General features: G+C 38.1%; 1 protein-coding gene across 1 annotated transcript in view; it reads right to left on the reverse strand.

The window, feature by feature from the left end:
• Positions 1 to 6,307: 6,307 nt before the first annotated feature.
• dstyk (dual serine/threonine and tyrosine protein kinase) overlaps positions 6,308 to 12,068 on the reverse strand; it is a 31,144-nt gene continuing 25,383 nt past the window's right edge. Inside the window, exons 10-14 of the mRNA XM_054783481.1 lie at positions 10,047 to 10,179; positions 9,859 to 9,972; positions 9,645 to 9,759; positions 9,440 to 9,574; positions 6,308 to 7,105 (exon numbers count right to left, since the gene is read on the reverse strand). Of these exons, the coding sequence (XP_054639456.1) occupies positions 6,918 to 7,105; positions 9,440 to 9,574; positions 9,645 to 9,759; positions 9,859 to 9,972; positions 10,047 to 10,179 (685 nt within the window). The 3' untranslated portion in view covers positions 6,308 to 6,917. The remainder of the gene's footprint in view (positions 7,106 to 9,439; positions 9,575 to 9,644; positions 9,760 to 9,858; positions 9,973 to 10,046; positions 10,180 to 12,068) is intronic.

The raw sequence follows: 12,068 nt of genomic DNA on the forward strand, positions 1-12,068 counted from the left end.
CTTAAAGCACAAAAACTTCATACATACAAAATGTTTCATTTAAAAACTGCATTTTGTGTTGAGTTGACTGTTGTCATTGACTGATATTTACTTTTGTTTGATGATCTGAAACACTGAAGTGTGACAAACATGCAACCAAAAAGAAATCAGGAAGGGGGCCAACACTGCATGTTAGTGTTTTTATACCTTTAAGGGGTCCGTTTTTTAAAACTACTTGAGCCTGAAATGTAACGTTTTAGTGGTTTTAGCAGTTTAAAGATGAAAAATCCCCAAAATACACGTCAGGGAGTATTTACTATTCTTATTACTCATTTATTCATCATGCTTTATTTTGTTTTGTAGTGTCAAATTTAAAAAAAAAAAAACACTTGATGTCCTCAGGCCAAAAAATGTCCACTTCTCAAAAACTGCAGTAAAAATATATATGTTCATATTTTTTCCACTTTTAACAGGTTCTGTTTTTTTTTTTTTTTAACTTCTTCAGCCTGAAATGTAACGCTTTGCGGGTTTTAGCCCTTTTAAGGTTAGTATGTTTACTCTGCTGTTTTTTATTGGGGAAAAAAAATCCACAAAATACATTTCAAGGAGGATTTACTATTAGTATTACTTATTTTCCATGCATTATTATTTTTCTCTAATGTCAGATTAAAAACAAAAAATTCACATGACGTCCTCAGGCCTTAAAATCTCTACTTCCTAAAAACTGCTGTAAAAATATCTCATTTGAATATTTTTTTTTACTTGAAAAAAGTTTAATCTTAAAACGTAGTGTCATGTAAAATGCAATGTTTTGGGGGTTTTAGCTCCTTAAAGGCTAAGATGTTTACGCCACTGTTTTTGTTCATAAAAAAATACATAAAGTACATTTCAAGATGAATTTTTTATTATAATTTATATTTTATGCATTTTTTGGTGTCAGATTAAAAGCAAAACAAAAAAAAACAGCTCAGGCCCAAAAAATTCCACTTCCTGAAAACTGTCCTAAAAAATATAAAATTTGAAATGTTTTTGAAAGAGTTTTTTTTTTTAATAGTCCAGCCTGAAATGTAATGTTTTTGGGGGTTTTAGGTCTTCAAAGATGTTTACTCTGCTGTTTATTTTTCTATTTTAAAAGTATTTAAGTATTTGCGATACTTATTTATGTTTTATGCATTCTTAAAAAAAAAAAATTAAACCTGACGCCCCCAGGCCAAAAATGTCCGCTTCTCAAAAACTGCAGGAAAAAAAGTTTTTTTTGCAAGGGAGGGGGGTTACGTTAAACGGGCCAGTCTTTTAAAACTACTTTAGCCTGAAATGTCATGTTTGGGGGTTTTAGACCTTTTTAAGTATGTTTACTCCAATGTTTATTGTTTTTATTCAAACAAAATACATAAAATACATTTCAAGGAATATTTACCAGTCCTTATTTTTTATGCATTATTTTTCCGTAATGTCAAATTTAAAAAACACCTCAGATGACGTCCTCAGGCCAAAAAATGTGTGCTTCCTAAAAACTGCCTTAAAAATATAGATTTTTTTTTTTTTTACTTAAAAAAAAAAAAGTCTTTTAAAACAACTTTAGCCTGAAATGTAATGTTTTGGGGGTTTTAGCTCTTTAAAAATGAGTATGTTTACTCCACTGTTTATTATTTGTTATTTTTCATGCGTTGTTATTTTTTTCCAAGGTCAGATACAAAAAAGTCAGTCTTTTAAAACGACTTCAACCTGAAGTATTCATCGTATTTTTAACCCTTTAGAGAACGATAATGTTCCATACCTCTGCTGTTAAATTAAAAACACACATACCTCCAAAAATGGCACATGTTCAGTTTTAGTAGCCAGGCATTCTTGCAGAAAACAGCGACAACTGTGAAATTTTGCTGCATGCTTTGAATAGGAAAAAGTAACGCCATCTGGTGGCCAAATATAAAAATGAGCAACTGAAAAGCAGTGATTGAACTCGTACGGGTCCCGTATATGTGTACATCTACTTATATAAGTATGCACAGTATATCTCCATGCAAGTCGGCACAGAGGTCACCTCCAGCTGACACCCTGAGGAGCATGTCGGGTCAGGACGTGAAAGCGCGACACAGCGATTTACCACATGACGTGATGCGATTATGCTCCTCATCATCTTTTATGAGCGTCCATTCGCTTTCTTTCCTCTGCTTTCACAGGCGGCCTTTTGTGCTCATCAAAGCATATCTACAAATTAACATGGCGGGCGTTCCACTGCACACGCTCGTGACCTTGGCAACCAGACACAAGACGTCTTACGTCGTTTCATTGACAGGGAATATTGGTTTTAAACTTCATCTTATAGGAAAAAAAGTACTTTCCTGATGGCAAAGAGGTATCATTTGTTCATTACGAATATTTTAGTGACCTCATTTGCATGAAAGAAGACCAAACTGAACGATTAGCAAACATTCCAGCTACAAGGGCGCTGATGCGTGCCTCTTTGGGAATTTCCATCATCAATTTTCATTCAGTGTTTAAGAGGAAAAAAAAGATAATATTGAAAATAAATCAGATTGTCTCATTTTTATTGGGCCGTGCGGTTCCCAATCCAAGTGCTGAATTCATTTCAGTCGCTTGTTTTTCACTGAGCGTTCCGCGCAAGTTCATTTCCAACGTCAAAACGAAAACCAATAAATATATTGAGTTTTATCCATAAGACTTGGCACTTTTTTTTAAAGGAAAAAACATCTTTAAAGCCATTTTGGTGCTTTGGTGCCTCGTCGAGTGTTCTGACAAATATCTCATAATATCTAATTATACTACATAATTAGTCATAATTACATTTCTCAATTCATTTAATTGATTCGCTTTTCACGAAGCTTCATGTGCAAGTTGATTTCAAACGTAAAAATGTGTTAAATTGCTTATTGGATAAATATATTGATATATATCAATAACACGTGATTTATTTGAACTTTTTATTTTTAATCACAAAAAACAACTTTAAAGCCATTTTGGGTCTCTGGTGCTTCGCCGAAGGACATCCATCCATCCATCCATCCATCCATCCATCCATCCATCCATCTTCTACCACTTATCCGAGGCCCGCTCGCGAGGACCGCAGCCTAACCTGAGAAGCCCAGACTTCCTTGTCCCCGGCTACTTCGTCCAGCTCTTCCCGGCGGATCCCGAGGTGTTCCTAGGCCAGTTGGGAGACATAGCCTCTCCGACGTGTCCTGGGTCTTCCCTGAGGCCCCCTACCGGTCGGACGTGCCCTGAACACCTCCCCAGGGAGGCGTCCAGGAGGCATCCAGACCAGATGCCCGAGATACCTCATCTGGATGCTCTCAATGCGAAGGAGCAGCGGTTCTACTCTGAGTTTCTTCCAGCTGACATATCTCGAAGGGAGAGCCTACTCATTTCGGCCGCTTGTACCCGCTTTCGGTCACTACCCAAAGCTCATGACCGTGGTGAGGGTAGGAACGTAGATCGACTGGTAAATTGAGAGCTTTGCCTTTCGGCTCAGCTCTCTCTTCACCACAACGGGCCGATGCGGAGTCCGCATCACCGCAGACGCCGCACCAATCCGCCTGTCCATCTTGCGTTCCATCCGTCCCTCACTCGTGAACAAGACCCTGAGGTACTTAAACTCCTCCACTTGGAGCAGGATCTCATCCCCGACCCGGAAGTGGCACTCCACTCTTTTCCGAGCAAGAACCGTAGACTTGGACTTGGAGGTGCTGATTCTCATCCCGGCCGCGGACCAAACTGACACCGGTCATACAGGGAAGAAACAGCTCAAATGAGGTGGTCCGGTACCCCATATTCCCAGAGTACTCCCCGCAGAATTACATGAGGAACACGGTCGAATGCCTTCTCCAAATCCACAAAACAAATGTAGACTGGTTGGGCAAACCCCCATGCACCCTCAAGGACCCGAGAGACCGAGAGCGTAGAGCTGGCCCACAGTTCCACAGAAAACCACACTGCTCCTCCCGAATCCAAGATTCAACTATCCGGCGGATCCTCCCCTCCAGAACCCTGGAATAGACTTACCAGGGAGGTTGAGAAGTGTGATCCCAAGATACAGTAGTTGGAACACACCCTCCGGTCCCCCTTCTTAAAAAGGGGGACCACCGCCCCCGATGTCCATGTGATGCTGCAGTCTCGTGTCAACCAAGACACCCACAGCATCCATGGCCTTCAGGAACGCCGGGTGGCTCTCATCCACCCTCGGGGCCTTTTGACAACTTCACCCCCAGATATGGGGGAGCCCACCGTGGAGTCCCCAGGCACTGCTTCCTCGTTGGAAGGCGTGTCGGTGGGATTGAGGTCTTCAAAGTATTCTTTACACTGGTCCTCAACATCTCAAGTCAAGGTCAGCAGCACACCATCCCCACCATCCATGGTGTTGATTGTGCACTCCTTCGCCCCCCTGAGACGGCGGCCCGTGGTTCAGAATCTCTTTCAAGACGTCTGGAAGTCGTTCTTCTCCATACTCCTCCCATGTTTGCCTCAGCGACCGCCAGAGGCGCAGACCTGCCGGTACCTGTCAGCTGCCTCCGGAGTCCCATGGGCCAAAAAGGCCCGACAGGACTCCTTCAGCGTGACAGCATCCCTCACCACTGGTGTCCGCCAACGGGTTCTGGGATCACCGCCACGACTGGCACTGACTGTTGCTGCCAACGTGAGCGTTTAAGTCCCCCAGCAGGACAAGGGAATCCCCCGAAGGAACACTCCAAAAAGGGCGGGTACTCTGAACTGCTGCTTGGCGCAGAAGCGCAAACAACAGTCGTTGTTCCTTTTTTTTTTTTTTTAATAAATAGTGTTGGACAAACAAGTACTGAATAATAATATATAATTATACGATACAATAGTTTTTAAATAATGACATTTATTAATTAACATAATAAGCTTTATGTGAAAGTTGATTTCAATCTTGAAAACGAATATTTCTTACCATTACTTATCATTTCTTATCATTACTTACCATTTCTTATCATTACTTACCATTTCTTACCATTACTTATCATTACTTACCATTTCTTATCATTACTTACCATTTCTTATCATTACTTATCATTACTTACCATTTGTTATCATTACTTATCATTTCTTACCATTTTTTATCATTACTTACCATTTCTTACCATTTCTTATCATCACTTACCATTTCTTATCATTACTTATCATTACTTACCATTTCTTATCATTACTTACCATTTCTTACCATTACTTATCATTACTTACCATTTCTTATCATTACTTACCATTTCTTACCATTACTTATCATTACTTACCATTTCTTATCATTACTTACCATTTGTTATCATTACTTATCATTTCTTACCATTTTTTATCATTACTTACCATTTCTTACCATTACTTACCATTTCTTATCATCACTTACCATTTCTTATCATTACTTATCATTACTTACCATTTCTTATCATTACTTATCATTTCTTATCATTACTTATAATTTCTTACCATTACTTACCATTTCTTATTACTTACCATTTCTTACCATTACTTATCATTACTTACCATTTGTTATCATTACTTATCATTTCTTACCATTTCTTATCATTACTTACCATTTCTTACCATTACTTACCATTACTTACCATTTCTTATCATCACTTACCATTTCTTATCATTTCTTATCATTACTTACCATTTCTTATCATTACTTATCATTTCTTATCATTACTTACCATTTCTTACCATTACTTATCATTACTTACCATTTCTTATCATTACTTACCATTTCTTACCATTACTTACCATTTGTTATCATTACTTACCATTTCTTATCATTACTTACCATTTGTTATCATTACTTATCATTTCTTACCATTTTTTATCATTACTTACCATTTCTTACCATTACTTACCATTTCTTATCATCACTTACCATTTCTTATCATTACTTATCATTACTTACCATTTCTTATCATTACTTACCATTTCTTACCATTACTTATCATTACTTACCATTACTTATCATTTCTTATCATTCAATAACTATACTGACATACATCAATAAGACTCATGATTTTTTTGCTTTTTAAATTTTTTTTTAAATTAACAAAAATATTTAAAGCCATTTTGGGACTCACTGAAGAACATCTTTTTTTTTAAGTGTTCTGACCAATTAATAATAATATATAATTACACATAATTAAATGGTATTATAATTGGCTATATGAATTATAACATATTATAATTAGATAATAGATTATAATTAGTTAGTAGTGCACCATTTTTTTGGTGTAAAAATGTAAGTGCCTGCAACAATTTGACCTAAAAATATGAAATACAGCCAATATTTATTTTATTATTATTTCACTTATTTGTTTTTTTTTTTAAGTCAGCAAGTCCAAAAAACACATTTTTGCCAAGGAATTTGACCTTTGATCCCGAGGTGGGGTTCACACGGACTTCACTCATGCAGCCCCCACCCCAAGCCGCACATACAGTATCTTATCTAAAAAAACACATCCATGTACAAGACGTACTGCGCACGCGGGCTCAAGAAAAAACCCCTAGAGTTTGTGTAGGGGGGGGGGGGGAGGTGGGGGGGGATATGGATAACCGAGAAAAAGAAGAAAAAGAAAGCGGAGTGGAGTGTTGAGTCTTGAGATTTGTTGTAACAGATCCTTTTATTTAAAAAAAAAGATGCTTGTATAGATGCAGACATTAAATACAATCTAAAATGTAGATATTTTTTGTTGACAATACTGCAAATGGACTACATTAAAAAGTTGCATCTAGTAACACGTTTCTTTGAAGGACAGACAGGCAATTAGCACGTCAGCTACAGGAGTGGATACAAATAACACACAAACAATAAAACCCCCCCACCTCCTTATAAATTACATCAACTTGTGAGGCAGGAGGCTCCCCCGTTTCATAAATACCACAAAAATACTTCCCACGACCGTCACGTGTGCGTTGGTTTTGAGTTCTTTTCAGTTCGAGTCCTCCAGGCTGCTGTTTTTCCGCTCCGAGCCGCAGTTGCAGAGGCGGACCATGATGCTTTGCAGGCTCGGCTCCACGATGCCCAGCAGGGGCCGCAGGGAGGGGTCGCCGTTCCAGCAGGCCTCCATCAGCTGCCAGCACTCCTCGTCGAAAGAGGACAAGCGCTCGGGTCGGGCACCTGGGGGACGCGTGGGCGGCGATCTGAGTCATCATGGCATTTTTAAAAACAATATGTCTTCTCAAGGGATAATGCGATACAGAACAGGGGTGTCCAAACCTTTCCCAGCGAGGGCCACGTAGTGAAAAATGAAAGGATGCAACTTTGCCGCTTGGATGTTTTGTAAAGCAACGCATGCTAACAAGTTACAGTATTTACACGACATTATTAGCATCAATGTCGCTCTTCTTTTCCCCATTTTTGCTTTTTAAAAAAAACAACAAAAAAAACATTTCCCAATATTTCAACATCTTGTAATATTTTGACTTTATTCCCATAATATCATAACATTTCCCCAACCTCATTTTCTAAGTATTATTTTGCTTTTGCTTCTCATAATATTACAACGTAAAAAGTATTTTTTCTTGAATATTTCAAATCTATGCGACTAACATGACATCATTTATCCTCCTAATATTCCAGGTTTTTCTTGTTAGAGTACGACTTCTTAATACTTTTACTTTGTTTTCGTAAAATTAGCTTTTTCTTCATTTCCGCTGTTGCTTTTTGCCCTCTTAATTTTCCAGCTATTCCAACTTTCTTCTTGACAATTTTCTTCTCTTAATTATGACTTTATTCCCATAATATTTGGACTTTGTCCTCAAAGTATGACAATAAAATATGATCTTTTTCCCCAACCTAATATTCCAAAAATTACAATCTTACAATATTATGATTAAAAAAAAAAAAATCTTGAATATTTCAACTCTGTGCTGCCAAAATGATATCATTTTTCCTCATAATATTACAAGATTTTTCTTAGAAAATTGTGACTTTTTTCTTGTAAATTTTTTACTTGATTCTCATAATTCTGACTTTATTCCCATAATATTTGGACTTTATTCTCAAAATATGATAACTTTTTCCCCAACGTAATGTTCCAAAAATTACAACTTTATTTTGTTTTCTTTGTTTCTTGAATATTTCAACTCTGTGCTACTAAAATGAAATTATTTTTCCTCCTAATATTAGACGTTTTTTCTTAGAAAATTGCGACTTTTTTTCTTGTTAGAGTACAACATTTTTTTCGTAATATTTTTTACTTATTCTCGTAAAATTACAGCTTTTTTGCCCCCCATTTCTGCTGTTGTATTTTTCCTTAATTTTCCAACTATTTTAACTTTCTTCTCATAAATGTTCTTCTCATAATTATGAGTTTATTCCAATAATATTTGGACTTTATTCTCAAAATATACCTTAATATTCCAAAAATGTTGTTGGTTTCTTATATTAGGATTTTTTCTTGAATATTTCAACTCTTTGCTAGTAAAATAAATACAATTTTGACTTGATTCTCGTAAAATTACAGCTCCCCCCCCCCATTTCTGCTATTTTCGCCTAATTTTCCAACCATTTTTAACTTTCTTCTTATACATTTTCCTCTCATAATTATGACTTTATTGCCATAATATTTGGACTTTATTCTCATAATATTACAACTTCCTCCCCAACCGAATTTTCCAATAACGACAACTTAATTTTGTTTTGTTTGTTTCTCATAATACTACGACTTTAAAATAACTATTTTTCAACTCTGTGCTACTAAAATGACATTATTTTTCCTCGCAATATTGCCATTTTTTTCTTGTAAATTTGCAACTTTTTTTCTTGTTAGAATATGACTTTTTTTCTCTTAATATTTTGACTTTATTCTCCTAAAATGGCAGCTTTTCCCCCCATTTCTGCTGTTAGTTAGTTGTTTTTATTTATCTATTTAATATGTGGACATTCTATTCTTTTTCCCCAATCAAATTTTCCAAAACTTTCTTTTGTTTTGTGTTTTTCATAATATTAAAACTTTTTTTAAGTATTTTTTTCTTGAATATTTCAACTTTATGCTACCTAAAATGACGTCACTTTTCCTCGTAATATTGCAACGTTATTCCCATAAAATGCTGACTTTTTCTTCTTAGATTACAGCTTTATTCTCTTAGTATTCTATTTTTCAAATGTGTCCAAAAACGCAGTGTGTGTCCAAAATGCAGTGTGTCCACCCCTGCGATAGAAACTTGGATGTAGTTTAGAGTAGTCAGTGTACAGGTTGTGTAGCCATGCAGAATTCCTATCCAATGAAAGGGAGTCACCATACAGCGTGACGGTGTTGCCCTGAGTGAACCGCAGCTCCCCAGTGCCGCTAGCATTCGTGCAGCCCTGGAACATGAGGTGACCACCACCAGTGTCCGTGTGTTGACTCATTTAGGGATAAGAGTACATCTACAGTATATTGCTGTCCAAGCTGTACACTGACTGCTCTAAAGTGGTGCAGGTTTGCTTCCTCTAAAGAGCCGCGTTTACCTTTTTTCACATGGTTCCACAGCTGGTCCTTGCTGGAGCATTTCTCAAAGGCCTCGGGGAGTTTCACGGAACCAGTGCAGAGGTACCAGAAGAGGATCCCGAAGGCGTAAACGTCGACGGAGTTGTCGTACTTCCCTGCGGAGGTGCAGAGCGCCGTTAACAAGACTTCCGCGCTTCGTGACGCGTTCGCCGACAGCGGCCGTACCCGTGAACAGCTCGGGTGCCATGTGGATGGGGGTGCCCACGATGCTGCCGGACATCATGGCCTCTGGTTTACAGAAGCCCAGGTCGGTGATCTTTGCGCGGTTGTGCTTGTCCAGCTGCAAGGAAGAAAGTGCACGTGCGCGTGTTAGCGACCACACAGCCACGAACAACCGGATCCGTTTTGTTTCCTGCGCCGTGTCTTTCTTTGCACTTACCAGAACATTCTTGAGCTTAATGTCTCTGTGCAAGAGGCCCTGACTGTGCAGGAAGCGGATCCCCTCCACCACATCCAGAGCGATCTGCAGCCTCTCCCGCAGCGACAAGCCAGCCTGGTGTGCAAACAACGTCCAACTTTTAGCAAAGCGCTCAGGGTGGCATCAATGCTCTCCGCTGCACGGGTCACCTTGAGGCCGGTGTAGAGGTCTCTGTGCAGCCGCTCCATGATGAGCAGCACGGCGATGCTGGAGCCCACCCCGTAGGTGTGGTCGATGACGGAGCCGTGCAGGTCCACCAGACGCTCGTGCTTGGGCAGGGTCCTGTGCACAAAGTGTCAGCGCTTGTCAGGGGCCCGGCATTCCTCGCCTCGGCGACACTTTGAGCGACCTCGTGCTAAAAGACGCTCGGGCACAAGACACTCGAGCGGCAAGGGCTGCTTTTCAAAGACCTACGCTCAACTGGTGAACGACTGCTTCATGCTTCTGTGTAGTCACTATTTTATTCTCGTAAAAGGATAGCTTTTTTTCCCCTATTTTAGCTGTTTTTCTTCCCCTTAATTTTCCAACTATTTCAACTTTGTTCAGATATATGCTCTTCTTGTAATTATGACCTTATTGCCGTAACATTTGGACTTGATTCTTATAATATTTGAACTTTTTCCCCAACCGAATTTTCCAATAATGACAACTTTATTTAGTTTTGTTTGTTTGTCATAACATTACGACTTTACAAGAAGTATTTTTTCTTAAATATTTCAACTCTGTGCTACTAAAATGACATTATTTTTCCTCCTAATATTGCCATTTTTTTCTTGTTAGAATATGACTTCTTTCTCTTAATATTTTGAATTTATTCTCCTAAAACTCTCAGTCAAGTTTTTTTTTTTTAATGACCCGTGATGCTTTCGAAGTTCTGCTTGGGGGTTGAGTGTGTGCGGTGCAATTAACCCCCTTCATGGTTCGTTATCAATGCCAATTACATGCAAACGCACTCTGAAAGAGTCCTATGCACACAGAAAATAATGCACAGTAGATCCATGCCGCCTGGCGGGTTGACATTGGCTCCCGTGGATTTCTTTTCCCTGCTTTAAATTTCCTTTTTTAATGTTTTTTTTTTTAAACGTCATTGAATACCAAAGATGTATTTATATGTTTTTGTAATCCCAAACACCTGACCCCAACAACGTTTACTTTTGTTTTTGCTAGAGAAGCAAAAACAGGTGATGACGCAACTCTCCACTAATGCATGCCGCTTTCAGAGCAATGTTAAGCCATAAAAACGGCAGAAGTGCATTCGATCGTGAGCGCTCGGCAGGGATCATGTGACTGGAAGCACCACAGCACAGGAAGGAGGAAGCGAGAGAGCGTGGAGGAGCGTAGCGTTCACAAGGTTACGCATTGTGGGGAAGTTTTAACGCGTGCACACGCACACAAATGTGCGCACATGCGTGAGCATACACATAATTCAGCTCCAAAATTGCAAATAGTTGATGGTGTTATATTTGTAAGTAAATTGCTATTTTGATGTGAATCACCCCCTTTTTACGTTGTGGTATAGTTGTTTAGATACTTGAGCTGTCACAAAAGCAAATAAAAATATGTCACTAAAAAGCTCCCTTTTTTTTAGTTGGGAACTGATATTTTCCTGAAACGTACCCATGTTCCACTGCTGATTACTAAAGAATGGAAAAAGGTAAAAACAAACTTCTTTTTCCTGATGAAAGATGAGAATTCTTTTGGTAGGTTCCATGTCTATATAGTCATACAACACAATATTCTGTGTGCCTTGAAAAATCAGTCAAAATGGTCTAAAATGGCTACTACTGAAGCGTGAAGAATGGCTGGGATTGAATGAGGTAATAACTAATTATAATTGATAAGTAATATTATTAATATCATCATTATGTTAAATCATAGTGAAATTATTTACTAATAACATGCATATTACAGGGTATCAAAAATGGGCCTTTTTGGGGCTTTTTTTTGGGTATGTCTGTTTTTCATTCGCTGGTGCTCTTGGAAGGTAACCCTGGTAAGTAGCCTGGCTCTACTGTGCAAACAAAATCAAGTTAATTTTTTTTATTTTATTACAATAAAAATAAAATTAAATCACATTACATTTGTTGTTTATTTACTTTTTATTTGTTATATTTTATTAATGAATTCAATAGTGAATTGTAATATTTCATAATATTATCATCATATTTAAG

The sequence above is a fragment of the Dunckerocampus dactyliophorus genome, chromosome 8 (assembly GCF_027744805.1).
Source record: "Dunckerocampus dactyliophorus isolate RoL2022-P2 chromosome 8, RoL_Ddac_1.1, whole genome shotgun sequence".
Classification (NCBI taxonomy): Eukaryota; Metazoa; Chordata; class Actinopteri; order Syngnathiformes; family Syngnathidae; genus Dunckerocampus; species Dunckerocampus dactyliophorus.